Here is a 21,706-nt window from a genome sequence, read left to right as displayed (position 1 = left end):
TAACATTTTATTATCTCTAAACAAAGACAGAGCAGTTCTCTCTATCATAAATTGCACTCTAGATCGGTCAGTTATCTCTAATTAATAAGGTGAGCAGAATTTCTGAATTGAGACATTACTCAGTTATCTCAAAGTATGACATTACTCGGTTATCTCCAAACAGAGGAACTACTAGGAATGCCAACTTTTGTAGGCCCAGGAATCCAAGATCCACCCAAAACAAAAAAGCAGCCCGCTCTAAGTATATCTAAAAATAAGCAGACTTTTCTCAAACTATGGTAAGATAAATATGGTTTCTTAGGGAACTTAGACTCATAGCTGTGCTTGCTGAATTTTGGAACCTTTTAAGGAGCTTTACCAACCTCAGCTAACCGAACCCTGATTTTAAAGTAAAATTATGTCATTATATACCTCTAAAACCATATTGGCCTACCTTACTTGAGATGAAGTCCTCGGCTAATTTCTCAGTAAGTCTTCCAGCATGCATGACTTCAGGAACGGACACAAAACGGCACCTACTTACCAGTTGTGACGTCGTGAGATTTGCAACGGTCTGAAATGTGTCTCCAAAGACAAGCCAGTGAACTTTAAGTTGATGATTCCCTTAGATATACTTGTAAAAGCAAATGATTCCGACTAAACTTAGAATTCAAACTAGCAACAGCCTTATTATAACTTTTCTCAGAAGGACCATAACTCAGGAACAATTTCTCTGACCCGGTACAGTTGCCAGTACTAGAAATCGATACGTGTCTTCTGCCGATAAAGTCTCATCCTTATCATTTTTTAAATACACTCCAAAATAGAATTTATTTCCGGATATTTCTATTAAATTTTGACAATTCAGTATAGGGAAGTTCAAAGCCTCTTAATTTTCTTGTAGACTTAATACTTATCAAAAAATATTTATTTGTGTATTATGTGTATGATTGAATTTGCCTTCCTTGCTTATAAAATCTTCCGATTTCAAATTGCATTCGGTTTCTTTAGTGGAAATTGATTCATTTTCTAAAACTTGTAGTAGTAGGGAAATGGGGGTTCTGGTGCACCTAAAATGTAAACACCAGATCCAAACACCTCCAAATCTGACCGGGTAATCATCGAGTTCAACGAAGCTGTAAGCCATACCCATCAGCACCATTCTACCCCCACCTATCATCGAATTTGACGAGGCTGAAATCCGCACCATTACAAAAAAAAAGAGGAATCGTTTTAAAAGATCTAAAGGTTTAAATCGGTATAGATATACTCAGATCTCAGAACTGTTAAATAATAATTTTGTTCAGAATAATGTTTGAAATAAATAGGTTTATGACAGAGAAGTTTAAAATAAACAACAGACTAAAGGGGTTTTTATAGGCGTACGCTTATTTTTTTCGAAAAATGAGTTTAAAAAAGCACTCACACAAAACAAATAGGGTGAAGGGACCGGTAAATTAGAGCTTAAGAAAAAATTCGAGTTTCGTTTAGAATATCTTCCGTTATTTTGGCTCCAGGTGTTGGTTGGTACAATTGTGCCGCTCCATTAGATTTTATTCATAATTAATAACAATCGGATTTTAAATTGGCCTACCTAAATAATATAATATTTTTCAACATTACGCTTTTTCATGCAGTTATTGACGATCAACCCTTATACAACTATCCTACCGGAGACTTTTAATTTCTTTCAAACCTTCTAGGGCAACTGCGTCATTCAATGATCGAGAAACTTCATTATACAAAACGTTCAAACTAGTATTGGTTACTTTGGCTAAAGAAACAGTACGCTTATCCTCCTTGCAATGATAGGATGACGGCTCCGGAATGCTTTCTACCAAGATATACCAGGTTGGTTATTATTAAAAGGGTTCGGTATATCTAGTTTTTTAATAAGTTACCACACACTCATCAGTAGAAGGCATTTAGTGATGGGAAACCCAGCTCCGGCAACGGACGTGATCCACAAAAATAAAAAAAACTCTTTCGCAGAGGAGAGTACTGTACATGGCTCCATTCGTCTGCTGACTGTAGATTTCCTTTCACTTTGTACAGTAGGGTAACTCGAGCGACTGGGTGCTTTTTAGCAGCTTTACTAATTGATGTTCCTTGACCTACAACTACCTCCCGCAGTTAACAACACATTATTGGCATGAAATATTTTTCACTTATATACTACACTTTACTGAGTTATAAGTTATAGGCTGTAGTTTCCTTGGGTACAGATCCATAAGTTGAGAAGATATTGAGAGTTGAAAATTTTTTAGGTCATGGTTTCGCTGTGAAATTGGGCCCTTATAATTCCCACAGTAAACAACAGATTATTCGTATGAAATTTTGTGCTCTTACGCACTCTGTTTTACTGAGTAGTATGCTATAGTTTTCATGAGTACAGATCCATTAGTAGAGAAGATATTGAGAGTTGCATTTTTTTGGGGTCATGGTTTTGCTGTGAAATTAAGCCCTTATAATTCCCACAGTAAACAAGAGATTATACGTATGAAATTTTGTGCTCTTACACACTTTGTTTTACTGAGTAGTATGCTATAGTTTCTTGAGTACAGATCCATTAGTTGAGAAGATATTGACGGTTGAAATTTTTTAAGGTCATGGTTTTGCTGTGAAATGGGGCCTTTCAAATTACCACTGTTAATATCTTCTGATCTAATGGATCTGTACTCAAGAAAACTATATCATACTAGTCAGTAAAATTGAGAGTGTAAGACCACAAAATTTCATACGAATAATCTGTTGTTTACAGTGGGAATTATAAGGTCCCAAATTCACAGCGAAACCATGACCCAAAAAAAATTCAACTTTCAATACCTTCTCAAATAATGGATCTTTACTCAAGAAAACTATAGTTTACTACTCAGTAAAAAAGAGTGTGTAAGTGCACAAAATTTCATACAAATAATCTGTTGTTTACTGTGGGAATTATAAGGGCCCAATTTCACAGCAAAACTATGACCCAAAAAAATTTCAACTCTCAATGTCTTCTCAACTAATGGATCTGTACTGAAGAAACTATAGCATACTACTCAGTAAAATAGACTGTGTAAGATCACGAAATTTCTTACGAATAATCGGTTGTTTACTGTGGGAATTATTGGGGCCCAATTTCACAGCAAAACCATGACCTTAAAAAATTTCAACTTTCAATATCTTCACAAGCAATGGATCTGTACTCAACAAAAGTATAGTATACTACTCAGTAAAACAGAGTGTGTAAGAGCACAAAAGTTCATACGAATAATCTGTTGTTTACTGTGGGAATTATAAGGGCCCATTTTCATAGCAAAACCATGCCTCAAAAAAATTTCAACTTTCAATATCTTCTCAACTAATGGATCTGTACTCAAGAAAACTATAGGATACTACTTAGTAAAATGGAGTGTGTAAGAGCACAAAATTTCATACGAATAATCTGTTGTTACTGTGCGAGTTATAAGAGCCTTATTTCCCAGCAAAATCATGACCCAAAAAAATTGTAACCCTTAATATCTTTTCAACTAATGGATCTGTACTCAAGAAAACTATAGCGTACTACTTAGTAAAATGGAGTGTGTAAGAGCACAAAATTTCATACGAATAATCTGTTGTTTACTGTGGGAATTATTGGGGCCCAATTTCACAGCAAAACCATGACCTTAAAAAATTTCAACTTTCAATATCTTCTCAACTAATGGATCTGTACTCAAGAAAACTATAGCATACTACTCAGTAAAACAGAGTGTGTAAGAGCACAAAATGTCATACGAATAATCTACTTTGGGAAATATAAGGGCCCAATTTCACAGTAAAACTATGACCCAAAAAAATGTCAACTCTCTTTATCTTCTCAAGTAAGGGATCTGTCCTCAGGAAAACTATATCATACTGGTCAGTAAAATTGAGTGTGTAGGAGCACAAAATTTCATACGAATAATCTGTTGTTTACTTTGGGAATTATAAGGGCCCATTTTCATAGCAAAACTATGCCCTAAAAAAATTGCAACTCTCAATATCTTCTCAACTAATGGATCTGTACTCATTAAAACTATAGCATACTACTCAGTAAAACAGAGTGCGTAAGAGCACAAAATTTCATACGAATAATCTGTGGTTTACTGTGGGAATTATAAGGGCCCAATTTCACAGCGAAACCATGACTTAAAAAATTTTCAACTCTCAATATCTTCTCAACTTATGGATCTGTACCCAAGGAAACTACAGCCTATAACTTATAACTCAGTAAAGTGTAGTATATAAGTGAACAATATTTCATGCCAATAATGTGTTGTTAACTGCGGGAGGTAGTTGTAGGTCAAGGAACATCAATTAGTATAACTGCTAAAAAGCACCCTGTCGCTCGAGTTACCCTACTGTACAATGTGAAAGGTAAATCTACAGTCAGCAGACGAATGGAGCCATGTACAGTACTCTCCTCTGCGAAAGAGTTTTTTTTATTTTTGTGGATCACGTCCGTTGCCGGAGCTGGGTTCCCATCACTAAATGCCTTCTACTGATGAGTGTGTGTCAACTTATTAAAACACTAGATATACCGAACCCTTTTAATAATAACCTACCTGGTAAATCTTGGTAGAAAGCATTCCGGAGCCGTCATCCTATCATTGCAAGAAGGATAAGCGTACTGTTTCTTGAGCCAAAGTAACCAATACTAGTTTGAACGTTTTGTATAATGAAGTTTCTCGATCATTGAATGACGCAGTTGTCCTAGAAGGTTTGAATGAAATTAAAACTCTCCGGTAGGATAGTTGTGTAAGGGTTGATCGTCAATAACTGCATGAAAAAGCGTAATGTTGAAAAATATTATATTATTTAGATAGGCCAATTTAAAATCCGATTGTTATTAAGTATGAATAAGACTGATTTTTTTTGTTAAAAATCTAAGTGGAACAGTGATTTAGGTATTTTGAATTTTTTAGGTCGTTTCAGGAATATACTTGTTGTCAATCACTGGTCCCACCCCATTGTCAAACACTGGTACCACCGAAAATTCGGTATGTCAATCACCGGGTCATTGAAATACTTTAAAAAAAGTAATAATTTTTGGTTGACATAAAAATCGAATTTACTGAATACATAATAGAATCTAATGGAGCGGCACAATTTTACCAACCAACACCTGGAGCCAAAATAACGGAAGATATTCTAAACGAAACTCGAATTTTTTCTTAAGCTCTAAATTACCGGTCCCTTCACCCTATTTGTTTTGTGTGAAAGCTTTTTTAAACTCATTTTTCGAAAAAAATAAGCATACGCTTAAAAAAACTCTTTAGTCTGTTGTTTATTTTAAACTTCTCTGTCATAAACCTATTTATTTCAAACATTATTCTGAACAAAATTATTATTTAACAGTTCTGAGATCTGAGTATATCTGTACCGATTTAAATCTTTAGATCTTTTAAAACGGTTCCTCTTTTTTTTTGTGATGGTGCGGATTTCAGCCTCGTCAAATTCGATGATAGGTGGGGGTAGAATGGTGCTGATGGGTATGGCTTACAGCTTCGTTGAACTCGATGATTACCCGGTCAGATTTGGAGGTGTTTGGATCTGGCACATTTTAGGTGCGTCAAAACCCCCAATTCCCTACTTCTACTTAAGTTATTTCATCCTCCGTCAAGAATATTTCTTGATCCAGAACTGTCAGTCCTTCCCGGTCAGCTTGCAAAAGTTAGAGTGTGCTCTAACCGTCTGAACATTGATGACCTCATGTTTTGACACTTTTCCCATTTGTTATGGTTTCTCGTAAACGTGTCTCTGGTTGTTTTGCTAATCTTCTCGCTTTTTTCTATTGTGTAGTAATGTCACCGAAGAAAAATGATCCAAGTTGTGCACAGGATGTGATGCTATTGGTTAAAATTCAGTATAAAAAGGGCAAAAATAATTTAACTGTAAAAAAAAGTCTCGTTAATTTCAATACAAAATATATTAATTAATTTCTTACTGTACAATAATTCCAAATTTTAATCTCAATTTTTACTTTTTTTATACTAAATACCAGCCATATTTTACTAGAACACTGTACTAGTTGTTTTAAACGTGGATTTATTATTTAATGGCTGCAACTTATCCTTAAAAATATAACTGGAAAACCGGTGAAATCAATCACCATTTATAGAATTACGCTACAATAATCTTTAGCATTCCTCCAAAGAGCCACAGTAGTAAAATTAAAGTTCTACTTGTATAACATTAAAGAGTAAAGTAATCGCCTATTTTTGCAGGCGGGGCTTAACGTCCAGCTACTAATTAGGTGTCGTGGACGGGGGCGGAAGCTCATACTTTACTATAAACAATTTTTTATAACAAATAAAAAGTGGTCATACGAGGGATTAGAACTGGGGATCTCCCACTTACAAAGCCACGCTCTTGACCACTAGACCAACACCCATCCCACATTAAAGAGTATAAAAGTACATATAGAATATTACATTATTCAATAGATTCGTTATTCGATAGATCTTAAAGGAAGTTAACACTATTACACATTCCATTGTTGGATCTAGTGTGAATGAACCATTTTTCGAATGTGCACACTACTTAGGGAGCTTTGAAGAATCTGTAATTTTCGATTTGATCAGTTTTCTATTGGTATGTCTCGTTGGATATTAACATCCTCTCGACATTTTTTCAAGTTGGCGCCACCGCGTAGTTCCCTGTATCTCCCCTAAATACTCAGTTAAGTACTCAGCTAAGTGTGATAGCACCCAAATATCCCCAATTTAACGCAGAATTCTATCTCTGATTTCAAAGAGGCAATATTTTTAAGAAATCTGATCTGATTATTGAACGAGGCGCTGCTTCTTTCTATAAACTGACTCTGCATTTCTAAAGTTAGCATTGAAGATAACATTTCTCGGCTATCTTCAATCAGATTCATATTTTTTCTATTGCCGAAGGGGCACTCTTTTTAAGATAGTTTCTGCTAGCCCCATGCTATTGACAATAAACTGTTCATCTTCAAACTGATGCAGCAACTCTGTCATTCTTAATACAGAAGGAACACTGTTTCTCTAGACTGGGTAGTTATTTGTAATAGTGAAGTTGCTTTGAAACTCAAAACTGTGGCTATGCTTAGTATGCCTAGACTAAGACTGTTCTCGATTATACCTAATATGGAAGGAACACATTATCTGTAATGGCAACACATTTAACTGTAATAAGGAAGATCAAATTATAGGAGTTCAAAGCGGGACACAGGTAATCTTAAGAAAAGCTTTCAAATATGTAATGCAAGCAATAAATTATTGTTAATTTTATTGTATTTATTTATTTATTTTTGCTTTTTCTAGTTGTTAGTATTTTTGATGTCTCATTTTCCCTTAATTAAAAAATAAAGTAAAATAGTAATAAATAAATAAGTACCTGAAATACTTTTTTGCAGTAAGATATTAAGATTCCCAAAAATCCTCACATAGTACCCATAGTAGAATGTGTAGTTAGTTTTAAATTTTAGTGATGTAAGAATTTGGCCAGGTGAGAAGTGTAGCTCAGGGTAACCAAATCAAGATTCCTGAACTACAACCTTCTGTTGAGTTCTGTCGAGCTGCTTCATGTCTGGCTGGACTAATTAGTTAATCAAGTTCTAGTAGAGAATTTAGTGAGTGGTAAACAGGATGCTACTAGTACCATCAATTTTGTGCAGTCACTTTCACTTTGTACTTGAAGTCATGCACAGATTGGTGTGTGGTAGAATGTTGAAGCACACCCTGTATGCTTAAACTAGACAAGGTTTTTGTATAAATAGTTCATTGCAAATTACACCATATTAGTTTAGTTTATGACTGTAGTTATAAGTGCTCGTGGGACTTGCTAAATAACTCAAGACAGCCTGACAGGGCTTCGACTGTTTTTGAAGTACCTCGTCGCTACTATTACCGAGGTCCAGGTTACAACCAAACACGATATCTAGAGTTCTTGACAAGTCCTACAAGTGCCAGAGCAAGTGTGAGTTCTTAATCTAATGTCCAACTAATTGATCAACTTGAACTAGTTTGAGAATGATTACGGAAGCTGGATTAAACACTTTTAAGTGCTGGTACATTCTGTGAATTAGGTTTCAATTTTTTCATTCAAAACATGTGACCATGCACTGCAGTCCAGAGCAGTGTTACCTCACTAATAAATCTTCAAACAAACTTATAAACTCAAACCTGTTTGAGAAAGATTCCCGAAGTTGGATTGCTCACTTTTAAGGGCTGTCTCAGACTGTGAATGTGGTTTGAGTTTATTATACATAACATGTGACACACTATTTCAGAACGTGTGAGATCACCAATTACATCTCCTTCAATTAATATACTCATCCAGTTTGAGGAAAATTGCCAAGCTGAACTGAAGTTTGTGGACATGGTCTCAAGTCTCTCACACAAAAAAGTGACCATTTCTCTATGATTGGAGCTATATGAGCTCACCACTTAATTTATTTTTATTTTAGTATCGTGTTCCATTGTTCCAGTGTGTAATTTAATGTTAAATTCTGTTTCAGTTTCAATTCGTGAACTCATTTCTATCGTTATTCTATATCGCATTTTATTTACAAGATCAGGAGAAATTAAAGGAGGTAAGGTTTTTATTTTTCTAGGATTTGTTTTAACAACTTTTCTTTACTGGCGTATTCTCGAGAAAAGCTTTTTGTGCTTACTTTAATAACCTGGCATGCAAAATTTTGACGTTGATGGGGCTTTGCGGGTTCAAAAAACGTAGCAACGAATTCTGTGAAGTTGCTGTGGAACTGGCAGTGTCAATGGACATTTTAGCTGGTCATTTCTCCAGACTAAGGAAAAGGTAAAAAGGAGATGTAGAGCGGTACGTACCGCATGAACTTACAGCTCAACAGAACACCACCACTATGATAATTTCTTTTAAACTATCCATATGGCCAACTCTTGTACAAAAGCGCCTGGAAATTGGGTCTCTGCTAATTTATTAAAATTCATCATTTAGAACTGGATACGACCTGACCTTTGTTCATCTCTTGGACTTCAATCTTCAAACGCGATAGGATCTCCGGAGCTAGCCTGCTGCTGATATAAGTTAGCTAATCCATTCTTAGTTAAGAGTGCATAACGATATCATAACAAATTCAGAATACGCCACTCATCTATCTTTCAGACATTGTTTTTTCTAAGTACACTGCTTATTTTTGAAACTTTTCTCTAGCAATTGGCAGCACTATTGATTGCCAGGCAAGTCATTGGCAATTTAAAGGAATCCGCTTTGCCTTATTTCATGGAGCAGATACGATTAGCTAAGATGAGCTTTGAAATGTTCGGCGCCCTAAGTCCATCAGAAGCTGAAAAACCAACTGAATCCAAGTCTGGAAGCAAAGATGGCAGCTCTGGCAACCGCAATGTTAGTCAAGCAGAATTGGAAAGCTCCTTGTTTAAGGTTAGCTCTCTAATTTAGGGAAAGTACAATCTTAGTGCTATGAAGTCTATAAAATGTACTGATGGGCTATCTATATCTTTGTTTACAGTACGATGGTACTTTTGCTGACCATCTAGAAATGTTCATTCAGCTTGGCTATGTAGTACTATTTTCATCTGCATTCCCATTAGCTGCACTCTGTGCATTAATCAACAATTTGGTGGAGATGCGAAGCGATGCGTTTAAGTTATGCTTCATCTTTCAGAGGCCATTTGGCCAAAGAGTTCCAAACATTGGAACTTGGCAGGTAAGGTGAGCCTCTAATACAAGAGGTAAGAAGAGTTTGCATATTTTTCGTTGAATGTTAAAGCTTACTCTTTTATTACCTACCCATTTTACATCCATCCGCATAGTGAACTGATACGAAGTTCTTGGAGCTAAGATGCTAAAACATTTTCAATATTTGAATTTTAACAGATTTAAAGATTTGAAGTTCCGCCTTCTTATGAAAAGAATAAATTTTTGTTTTTGAGGTGTTAGCTGATGTTACTCAATTATTAAAGCAAAATTTATATGAGATAAATTTTTTTGTGAATCCAGATAAGAAAAAGCCGATATAGCCAAGACATGGGTCCATAAAAATAAATACAAATCTAATTTTTCGTTAGTTAAGCACAGAGTCAGTAGTACTACACCCTTATATCTTGGCGTAAGCGCATTAAACTTCTGTGCCAAAGCCTAACTTAACCCTATCTCTTTGTCATATTTTTCAGAATGCCATGGAAGTGATGGGTTTGATTGCTGTTCTAGTAAACTGTGCCCTGATTGGACTATCTGGACATGTGCATAGAATGTTTCCAGAAATGTCGACAACTCAAACAATTCTACTAATAGTTGCCTTAGAAGTAAGGAGAGGTTACAAAAACAGTTTGAGGAGTATTGCTGGAGCTGTACCAAACTCTTTGTGATAACCTCAGACTGTGAATTGATATAATTTTTTACAGAAAAATATGACGGTTTATGGACGTAAATTTACGCATTATGGTTTTCTTAGCATGGTATGCTGTTGGTGAGACTAATAGTCAAAGTAGCAATTCCGGATATACCGGAATGGGTGGCTACAGAAATGGCTAAAGTGGAATTCGCTCGGCGTGAAGCTATGAGGAAATTTAGCTCAACTGGGACTCCACCTTCTGCTCAACAACCCGAGCCATCGCTTTCCTCTGGGACAGAGAAACCAACTGTAGATGAAGAAGAGACGGCTTCCACGTCTATTGGAAGGTACATTTATGTCATTCTGAAGCGTACATACCACACTCTGTGACTGAGATATGCTGACAGAATACTCAAGGCTGTACTCAGATACTGGTGAAGGCCACAAATTGTTTAGATACACTATGACCAGGGCTGGCAAAAGTGCAGCTCTTGATTCTCTCTCTAAAGTGGTCCTGAATATAGATTAGGTTAGAATAGATGATAGGGGGAACATATTCAGCTCTGTGGACTTCAAAATTCATATTTCCTCTTTTACAGATTTGTTGTCTCGCCAACCTTAAACTCAGACAACACAGATGTTAAAGAGGATAAGTTTGAAGAGAGTTTAATTGATAAGGAGTTGAATCTTAGCGAAAGTGAAAGCCCACCACCTACAGCGAAGCCAAAATTTTTATCCAACGCTTGGCAGGGTGATCCTCCATCTTATCACATGACTGTAGGACCTCATGCGCCTGTAGATTGGGTAAGTACTCCCAAGTATGTTATTTATTGAGATATAAGTCCGTTTTAAAATCCACAAATCATATATTATTAGAAATTTAATTGGCTGCAATTTTAATTTCTTTAATGTTTTGCAATAGTGTTAGTGCTACCAAGATACATCTAAAATAGAGCCAGCTTCAGTCAGCTACACTCCATTGGGGCAGCAAATCTAACCAGTCTTTCCACCGTTAAGCCTCTCACACTGAATAACATGGAATGTTTTAATAATAATTCTTTGCAGTAATTCTCTTGAATTCTATTTCGGGGATTTATGTATTTATTTTAATCACTTCTAGTGAAGTTAGTAATCCAGTTTAAAATTATTTTTTGTACTTATAATGGAGCTTATAAAAAAAAAGCTACAGAAAATAAAAAAGAAAAGTAAATACAAAAAATTTAGAATACAAAACATTATCTGAGTAAATTAAAAAGGAAGCTTAATTTGGCAGGCAAATAAAAAAACTTGTCCACTAGCATAGTGATCAATTAGAAAGTAGAGTTGATAGAGTTAAACTCAGCCATGTGCTGAGTGTGATACCATATTTGTTCGCATTGACTCCATTCTTATATGATTATCATTTATTAAAAACCATTTCCTATACCCAAAAACTTAAAAATGTAATAGGTAATTTATCAGATAACACCCATCAACTGGCTATGATAAAGAAATAGACTAAAAAATACTAAATAATATTTTCTGTACCGTATAAAGTAATTAAACATATGTATACCTAAATTATAAAATTAACACAGAAAGTTGTAAATCGACCCTACATTAACAATTCGTTCTATGATTATATTATACTTTACCATTTTCATTTCAGCGCCGTTAAGATCTAAAAAATATTAGTTTTATAACGCTTAATACAACAAAATCTATCACTTAGTATGCCTGAGTTACACTTGAAAGGGTTAAGCGATTAATAAGGTATAATTTTGTTCTCCTTAGGTGCACAAACTGGGCTTGGAAGTGGGTCGGAAGACCAGCGAGCCGGACATGGGTGGAGCTAGTCTGATTCGCCGCAGCACGGACTGTCTGGCCAAGGAAACCTCTTCAGATTCGGACTTGTTGCGTTCCACTCCTGCTTGGACTTCGGCACAGCATAAATTTACCATTGCTCCTGTAAGGTTTCTTGTTCACAGAATTTTTTTTTCGTAAAACTTTGAAACTGAATACATTCAAATTTTTGTTCTTCTGTATTAGATTCCACCAGCTTCAAGGGAGGTTAAGGAGTCTGTAAGTTGTTTTTGATATCCTAAATATTAGCTTTAAGTTTAAGGAATTTGGTTGGATTGACAAATATTGTTTGGCAAAGAAATCCTCTCCGCCTCTCTCATTCAGTCTTTCATTTACTCTCTCTTTCTCATTCCGTCATTCTTTCTCCCTGAACTTCGCTTGTTCTGTCTGTGGATCTTGTACTTTCTACCAATCATTTTCTCTCTCTTTCTCTTTAGTTTTCTTGTTTTGTTTGCGGATGTTTCTTGTTCAATTTTTGGGCCCCACTAGCTTGCCCTGGATTCTCTTACACTGTATGCTACGGTCATCATTGGACCTTGCTCTTTCTGTGAACTTCTCTTTTTGTCTTAGGTGTTTTTCTTACTTTTATGGGTCTCACTCTCTAAGTATCCGCGTCTCTGCCCTGTCTTTCTGTCTTAACTTTCTTTCCCTCTCTGAATGACATGCTTGTTCTGTTTGAGGTTGTATGCGGAGTTTTCACTATATTTGTGGTACTATCCTTTTGATCTCTCTCTCTTGACATAGGTTTAAGTCTTTTAGATCTCTCTAGTTTTGATTACTGATCTCTCACTCTCTGAAGTTTTTTTCTTACAGTGGGTGTCTCTCTAAACTTAATTTATCTCTCTCTCTGTGGGACTCACATAGAACCTCTTTGTATCTCTCTCTCACTCTCTCTCTCTCTTTGTATCTTTCCCAAAAAAGTCGACGCGATTTTATTGCTGTCTTTCCTAATTACAGCAGAGAAAATTATAGTGTTAACTTATTTTTGTGCTATACCATGCATTCTAATTTGATTTCCAGAGTAATAGCACTACACTGCAAAAGCCAAGACTCGATCTTAGTTCACCAGCCGTGCCAGAGGAAACCGATCTAGCCGCTAAAAAGATGAAGGTGAAGCAGAGTCTGATGAAGCGGGCAAGATCTGTGGCCATATTTTCCCTTAAGCTGAAAGAGAGACGTGCAGCGGCTGAAGCAAAAGCTAAAGAAAAAGTATGCTGGCAGTATTCATATTTAATTGATCTTATCGTAGTCTCTTCTGCCAGACAGAGACCGAGTTTGATGAAAAGCCGGCTCTCTCAGCCTCACTATCCTTTCACACTGAGTGCAGAACAGTGCTGCTTGGTAGAGTGGGTGAAGAGCTGGAACTCTCAGCCAAACAGTTTTACAATCTCATTGCGGTTTACTGGCACTTGGCTTGTTTTAAGCATTTGTTTTTGTCCATGTCACAGTCTTCATCACCGGCCGTTTCAAGCACTCCAACTGGTTTCGGCCATGACACTCCATCTGGTGAACTCTCCTATATACCAATTGAAAAGCTGATATCAGTGGACGATGTAGCTAACGCGGTTTCATCAACACAATTGCCACGTCGGCGTAAAACACCAGCAGTTTCACCATCGTCGCCTACGAATTTTTAGCCAGTAACAGCAAGTGGTAGTTATTTTTGGGAATTTAGGATAGTTTGGGCAGTTGTTACAGATGTTATGCTCCGATGATTCTTGTGTTTGGATCTTATTCGCTTGGGGTGGATTATACTCCATCTCGTAGGAGAGGGACCTATCACAGGGTGTTTATTAGCCTCATTAGGCGGCTTCCTTTTATTTTAAGTTTTCGATTTGTTGGAGATAGTAATTGAACTTCCCGTGAAGGCTTGGGGTAGTGGAAATCCTGCAGAATTTCGGGGCTTAGGGTATAGAGCTGTTAAGCATTTTCCAAATGTTTCTCATTTGCATTTCCTGTAAAAGGAAAGCAAAAGTGTCCGATACGTCGATCATTTGAGATTTTTTTTTTTTAGCTCCAGCCAAGCATTGAAGTTGGGATTCTCAAAATAGTTGAGATACAAAAGCTACTTGGGCCAAATATCGTGTCAACTGTTCTTCTAGGGAACCATTCACTCCCCTCATAAGTAAACTGGGCACACCCCAGATTTGTGACGTGGTGAATTAATTACTGAAGGTGTAGCCCTCCATAGCTTGGCGAGAATAGACTTAAGGAGAATTTGCAGAACTCCCATCACGATTGGCCACTGGGGTGTAACTTCCACACTTCCTGACATAATACGCCCTTCAGCCCCTCAAAATCATGAATGTGGTTTCGTGATCTGGTAAATTCCGAGATTCACAGGATTATCTTGCCAGCTGTGAGTTTCTATTTTTTTGAACCTCCTTGTCACTACAAGTGGTGCATAAGATCCAAACATAGCCGTCCTAAAATAAAAACTTTAAAAGGAATTTTTCTTCCCGGAAAAGTTTTTTTTTTTAAATTAACAGACCTAAGGAGATTCAAAATTTGCTCATATCAAAAAATTTAAATTTAACTGTCAATAATTTTTTAGCGAAAAATTCACAAAATTAATAAAATTTAAATGTTACTCCTCTCCTTACGCTACACCCCTTGTGTTACAAAAAAAAAAAAAAAAAAATGAAATTTGACTCCCAGATTTTTTTTTAGCTTCTTCAGAATTGGATGTGGCTTCCAGGACTTATTTTTAACCAGTATGTCCAATAAAGCTCACTCGCTCAGGGTTCCATAGCTCATCTGCCATATCTACTTCTGAATGACCTCCTATGTTTGCCCATTTTTCATCAGTTCTTCATTGGAAGACATTAAATTGTATCGTTAAAATTTGATGCTTTAATAGTGAAAATGTAATTGAATCGCTAAATTTGGTTTTAGATATCTTTTATCGATAAGTTATTAAATTAATCGACTGATTAATTGAACGAAAGCAATTAGACTGTAATTAGATGTGTGTTATTCATAATTAATTAGGTTTTGTTATCCATACTGAAGTATTATTATATATTTTGAATTTTTGAAGCTTAGTGCAGGTTTGGGAAGTTTACAAAGTGACGCCAGCCCAATTTCATTTTGTTTCCGTTCTTTTAAGGTCTACATATCGCTCCGTTGATAGAAAAGTGACACAACTCAAAATTGCTAAATATTCAGTAGGACAGTTTGAAATTTCAAGGTAAAAGAAAACGACATGTAATTAGGAGAAAGAAATATTTGAATGACATTTTTTGTGTTGTAATGTAAGTTTATAATGTATTGTTGAAAATGGTTATTGTTTGATTAAAATATAACAAAACCACACCCTAAATAAAAGGGGGTTGTTGGATTTGTGACACTTTTCCATAAAAACTAGACGTCATGTTTCTTTTTAATGTAGCTTTTTTTGAAATGATACGAACATAATATTATTGTGTTTTAAGATAATTTATTGTACAAAAAAATCTTTCAACGAAAACAAAAAAATGTATTCTTACAAATTCTTATAAAACTCAGCGTGGCAAACAGGTATGTGTTTCTTATTCACAAGTTCCAATAAACCCTTTTTCTTTTTATCGCAAATTTTAATCTTATTCTTATACAATGAATCCAAACTAAAGTTGTTGTTGTTTATGGATGATAGTCTTCGAGTAGGTCTTTTTATTTTCAACTCGCTAAAGTTATCTTCGGCATAAGAAGTCTTATAAAGTATTGTAAATGGAGATTCTCTCTCAATTTTTATTACTTTCATGCAATTCAATTTGTCATCGTTGGTTTTTGTTGTTTCCATGTTTCCAACTATTTCATTTAGTCGCTTTAAGTCAAAAAAATCCGTAAATGACAATTCCTTTACCAAAAAGGGGTTTCCAGTTTTTTTTGCACTCTTAATTACACCAACGTATTCAGCTGGTAGGAAAATAGGCCCCGATTTTAAAGACCGTTTTATTTGGCGTTCAATGAGCGAATGTGCATTATCGCCCTCGTTCTGCGTGTGCCCGACGATCAAGAACTTATGCGTTATAGACTTTACATTTGGGTATTTCAACAAAGCATAGATATACATGCTTAAAATAAAACGGTTTTTTTGCTGCCCCACGCAATTGTCGGAATACAAAACAAAATCAATGTCTTCCTCCGGAACCGATTTGGACCTTTCTTCAATGTAATTTAAAAGGCAAGAACCAATTTCATTGGCTCCTCTATGTCCCTGAGTTTCGTCCCATATATAGCAGTAGCACTGGTCACCTTTGTTATTTTGATTTATCTCATACACTGTGAAGTTCAAAACATTAAGTTTTGTTTTATAATAAAATGACGAAGTGTCCCCCTTGGGGCACGGCATCACTGCTTGTAGATCAAAGCAAGCCATTACATGATTTTTACTAATTTTTTCTTTATCAGACTGTTTTTCCAAACGAGACAACTCTTTTTCTGATATATGGATTTCGTACTCATCTTTCAGATTTTGCTTTTCCTCTTCTCCTGAATTGGTGTATGTGGCACAAATTCCACACTGATCTTTTTTCGGTGTGAAGAAAGAGATGTTGAATTCACGAGTGAATACTTGATGGTATATTAAATATTTTCCATAGGGTAAATTATTTTCTGTGCACTCTTTAACGTAGTCCCTATGTAGATCACGTAAGGACTTTCCTCCTTCAATAAACTCTCGGGAAGAACGTGCCCTTGTGTAGTGGCTCTCAATTCTAGGTATGGAGTTTATATGTCTTCGAATTCCCTCCTTGATATTTGCATCCAGTCGATGATGTTTCTCATGTTTTCCTCGAAAATCAGGTGCGATCATTCCACCAACTTGATCTCGCTTACTAATTACTGTTCTTATCGGTCTATCGGTTATGTCTAAGGTAGATCTAAAAAAGCTTTTGCACACGCGAATATGAATTCCGTCCATATTAAAATGAAACGCAGTATTGTCACGACGTTTAGATTGATGTCGATGATATTGATATTTCGGTTGGATAGGAGTCATGCATGATGCTAAATAGTCTCGTTGTCTTTGTGTACTGCCAAGGGCCCAGTAACTTTTAAAAATTTCTATCCGAGACTCGTCATTGATTTTGGTATTGCACTTAAGTTTGCAAGTATCTTTACAGGGAGGTTTAATTTCTCGGGCAGCTATAATTTTTTTGGACTTTGAAGAGGAAACATATTGATTCCCAGAGTTTCTAGCTATTTTGGCCGCATTTTTCTTCCACATCGATTTATTGCGCTTACGCTTTTTTGTTCTTTTTGCAGTTTCACCATCCAGTTGCTGTTCTGTTTCTATTTCTGAATTTTCAATTACTTCACATTCGCACTCATCCGAACTGTTACTTCCGGAATGTAAATAATTAGGGTCTTTATCGCTTTCATCGGAGTTATGAAATGGATCTTCATTTTCTTCATTATCAAAACTTGGTGAACTAGCACCAGGTACATACAACGATAATACATTGTTAACTGAAGCAGCCTTTGATTCATTTTTACTCAGCTCTGGAAAAGTAGAGTTAACGTCCTTATTTCGCAAAACACTACTGTCACTATCAAGTAGTAGTGTCTCTGCAGTGTCAGCATCAGGTATTATAATATTAGTGGGATTAGTTTGTATAATAGCATCAGTATCATCACAGTATTGTGTGGTATTGTCGCTAATTTCGTTTAGGGTCGGTAGCAAGGCATCCTCTAAAACAAGAAAGTACAACTTGTGATGTGGAAGTACAAGCAGGAAACTAACCCTTTTCAGAGATTGGCAAAGAATTATTACTTGGATGGTCTTCGTGAACAACCTTCCAGCATTGCCTAGAACTATTGTCAGACTCATCTTGTTTTTGGGCTAATTTTACTATCAGACGTGCTCTCTGGGACATTATTTTCTTGAAAATTATACAACCTAAAAATGTCATAATTACATCAATAATTTGTGGAAAACTGTCACATCTCTGAATTTAAGGTTAAGAGGAAGACATAAAATGAAACTTTTGTTTCTGAAGCATGAAGAAAAATGACACATTACAAATAATGACATTCTGTTAGTTCACATTAACACATAAAATCGATCAATTTTTAGAGAAAAAAGACACAACTCTGAAAGTGACGTTTTAAAACAGAAATAAATAGATGCAATAAACTTACCTTCTGATGTAAAGCGACACAAAACCAAATAAGACGCTTTTCTACAAAATTGTCACTCAAACAACGTTTACCCTCAAAATCTAATGCACAACTGTCACTTTTCTATAAAAGTAAACGGTTGACTACTAAAATAAACAAACGACACTTGCACCTCCTAGCGGCGACTGGTTAAACTTATAGTAATGTCGCATTTCCACATAAATCTACTAAGATTTTAGGTTGACTTTCAGCAATAATATGAAAAATGTTGAATTTTGAGTTCTGGCACTTTTCTATCAACGGAGCGATATGTATAGTTAATAATTAAATAAGCTTTATAACGAAGGTTGCCTACTTTAAATGTATTGGTCTTTATTATAACATGGCAAAATAAAAGTAAATTTAATACAACATGTAGGGAAAGAATTGGCTAAGTGGTTAGCGAATATTTGATTCCAACGCAGGGATCACCGTTCCGAATCTAGCTGCTGGCCGTTAGATTTTCTTTTCATAAGAGCTTCTGCAGCTCACCGTTCGGTGATAAAAAGTGTTGTATGTAACGAGAGAACACTTTCTGGAGCCCGGCAGTGCACTGAAAAAAAGCTATAAGCTCAGATGTTGACGCGCCTTAAATACAAAAAAAAAAAAATTAATACAACCTAATAATCAGGCCTCTCAGGAAATACACAAATGTAGGTTACATTATAAAGCAGCAATCATTATTATGCCACAAAGCTCATTTCTAAGTTTTAGTCCGCCGTTTTTAATAGCATAGCCTGAGCTTTTACTAGAGCCCCTGGTGTTCTATCTAGGACCTTAATCACAACCTATGCCTCTATACTAAAGGTGGACGCACACATTTAACTTCTATAATTCTCAGTAGGCTTCTTCAGGGTTATAGTTGAGGTAAAGCTTGAGGTTATAAACCGACACAATAATTTTTCGTCTAGCAGATAATGCTGTCATTTTGTACACTATCTAAATTTGCACTTAAGTCTTAATTATTTGAATTCTTCCAAATATTAAATAAGTAAAGGAAGGTAATCATTAAAATACGACTGTTTTAGATTAATGTTGTTCAGGTTATTTTATTTGTAAGTGTTCCTTTCAGTGTTATTTAGTCATACCAAATAAACAAATAAAATGTTTTTAAAACAATAGTGTAACCTTCTAATAAGAGGGTTAGAATAACCTTTATCATAGCTGTGCTTTTCACTTTTTTTTTATTCTATTTTTTTTTCATTTGTTATTATCAAACCTAGTTTAACTGTAATCAAAAGCTACTGATTATTCATAATAGTGATTAGGAAGGTTATGCTGGTCATAAGGTTTTATTTATATTGTATACGAGGTTATGCTAGTCAGAAGGTTATATCTACTTCGAGGTTATACTGGTCAAAAAGTTATGCTGATAAAAGGTTGTACTGCTAATCATAATCTTGGCCCGGACTGGTGCTGTCAGAAGTTACGTTGAACATATGTATGATTATTCTAACCAGAAGATGAGATGAACATGTGTTAGGCTTCCCGGAAGACAACTAGTATGCCTAGTGCTTTTATTAATGACGACACTACTGTAAAAATATATACATCTTTTAATTTTGTAAAATTATTGTAGTAATTGCTACCAAAATTTAACCAGGTAAAAAAAGTGATTACTAATATTTTAATATAACGACAGTTACTTTTAAAAAAATATGAAAATTGCGCTTATACTTTGTTGATTTGAGTCTTTAATTAGATTTAATCAGTTGAGTTAATTGTTTGCAGATGAAACAAAGAAAAAAAACTTCTGGAAGAGTAGACCATTATGTTTTTTAAGTTGCGAGCTAATAATCTGTACCGCCACTTATTTTCTGCTATAATTTTTCGTGCCGGAAAAAGAAGAGGGAGAACCATTAGGAAGGTAGGATTTATATTCAGTGAGTTGGACAGTGGCGTAATCGATTTTAGAAGGTACTTAGTGTTAAAGGTAGGTTTTTAAAGGCTACCTGAACATCACTCGACCCGAACTAAAGTGATATGCAAACAGTGACGTTTTGTACTCAAAAGAAAAACCTCTCATTGGGTACCTTTGTAGTGAATTGGGGATCTTAACCATATTTGTGCTACTTGGTACGTTAGAGGCCAGCGTGATGACTCTTCTTTCTTGAGAACATTCTTTAGCATTCACAAGGATCACCTGAGCAATATTTTTTTTTGAGAGGGGGATAATAGAACCACAAGGGTTTTATACGTGTGGATAATATAATGGATAATCTATAAGAAAAACTGGCCTTATGGTGTATAGACGGCGTGCATGATGTGTTTACTATTCTAGAAGTTGAACTCTGCATACCTCTAGTGTTGAACTCAAATACTGTTAAATTGAAACTTTTATTTCAGGAATAAGAATAATGATTTGTATTGGAATAAATTTAATATGTTTTTGGTTATTCTGTACAAAAATCTATTATAATACATAATTACATAAAAACCATAAAATTACAAATACATTCCTGGTTTTTAATATTCCATTTTTTTCAGAATAAAACAAATACACCTTATACGTTTTGCAATAATTTTTTTTATAGCCAGAATAAATTAAAATATATATTATATATTCTATTTTTTGTAAAATATACAAAGGTTTTGATTTTTCTCAAAAATGGAGTTATTTTTATATATTTATAAATTCAATTTGGAAAATTACCCTTTCTATTTAAATAAACATGGGCTCTTAAAAGGATGGGATGTCTCAAAATACAGCTGGAATGAAATGCAATATACCTACTATTCCCCCAGACTGCAAACTACCTACAATGTTTAAATAGATCTGCGGACCATAAAAACCTCTTAGGGGGTGGAGTAGGAGAACTATGTCCCCTGATAAGGCTAAATAAGGGTTCTAGAAAGAAATGAAACAGATTTCAATACACCTGGTCTGACTGACTGGCCATCAATACGAACAGGACTAGAATACTAAACTGCATACTATGGCTGGTAGATATCCTGCCTAGAATTCTGGTCTCCACCGAGGATATTGTTCACAAGAAGAGGCATTGTAGATCTCAGATAGGGGATAGCTAAAGAAGCTGCAGGTACATTGCAAGTCCCAAGTAATGGATAATTTCATTACACTCACGCTCCTAAAAATGCACTGATAAAATCTGCCAGTATATACATGAGACATCTCTACTTTAAACCAACAGTTTTGGCATAAATTTTTGTTCTTTACCCAAAACCGGCACTCCAAAATAGAATTCAGTTATGAGTCTTCACAAAAAAGTTACATCAGCTTTATTGTTGAACAGGTAGTCTCTTCGGAATATTTGATTCATATAGGCGCCGATCAAAGTCCGAATCCAGGTAGGTGGAATTGTTGTGAAAAAGTACTGAAAAAAACAAACAGAAGTTGCAAGAGATTTAAGAAAAAATGGTTAGAATGGAAACAAAGGTTTATACTTAATAGAAAAAAAGATTAGAATGAGAACA

General features: G+C 35.3%; 3 protein-coding genes across 4 annotated transcripts in view; 1 reads left to right on the top strand and 2 right to left on the bottom strand.

Moving 5' to 3' along the window:
• The window catches only part of wwk (anoctamin 8 white walker), a 31,817-nt gene extending 11,718 nt beyond the window's left edge, over positions 1 to 20,099 (top strand). For both annotated transcript variants that reach the window (XM_074142926.1, XM_074142928.1), the window contains 10 exons: positions 8,474 to 8,548; positions 9,148 to 9,375; positions 9,464 to 9,661; positions 10,128 to 10,259; positions 10,409 to 10,635; positions 10,888 to 11,092; positions 12,062 to 12,235; positions 12,317 to 12,349; positions 13,151 to 13,339; positions 13,579 to 20,099. In XM_074142926.1, coding sequence (XP_073999027.1) covers positions 8,474 to 8,548; positions 9,148 to 9,375; positions 9,464 to 9,661; positions 10,128 to 10,259; positions 10,409 to 10,635; positions 10,888 to 11,092; positions 12,062 to 12,235; positions 12,317 to 12,349; positions 13,151 to 13,339; positions 13,579 to 13,767 — 1,650 coding nt within the window. In that variant the 3' untranslated portion in view covers positions 13,768 to 20,099. The remainder of the gene's footprint in view (positions 1 to 8,473; positions 8,549 to 9,147; positions 9,376 to 9,463; positions 9,662 to 10,127; positions 10,260 to 10,408; positions 10,636 to 10,887; positions 11,093 to 12,061; positions 12,236 to 12,316; positions 12,350 to 13,150; positions 13,340 to 13,578) is intronic.
• On the bottom strand, positions 15,615 to 17,942 carry LOC141461689 (uncharacterized). The gene has a single exon (XM_074142929.1). The coding sequence runs from the start codon at positions 17,940 to 17,942 to the stop codon at positions 15,615 to 15,617; it is 2,328 nt and encodes a 775-aa protein (XP_073999030.1).
• The window catches only part of LOC141461691 (inactive hydroxysteroid dehydrogenase-like protein 1), a 37,753-nt gene continuing 35,483 nt past the window's right edge, over positions 19,437 to 21,706 (bottom strand). The window contains exon 6 of the mRNA XM_074142931.1: positions 19,437 to 21,606. Within this exon, the coding sequence (XP_073999032.1) occupies positions 21,490 to 21,606 (117 nt within the window). The 3' untranslated portion in view covers positions 19,437 to 21,489. The remainder of the gene's footprint in view (positions 21,607 to 21,706) is intronic.

This window comes from Rhodnius prolixus, unplaced genomic scaffold (genome assembly GCF_049639745.1).
Source record: "Rhodnius prolixus isolate KJV_2025 unplaced genomic scaffold, Rpr scaffold_12, whole genome shotgun sequence".
In the NCBI taxonomy this organism is placed as follows: Eukaryota; Metazoa; Arthropoda; class Insecta; order Hemiptera; family Reduviidae; genus Rhodnius; species Rhodnius prolixus.
Note: the sequence above shows the minus strand (reverse complement) of the source record. Positions and strands in the feature narration are given on the sequence as shown.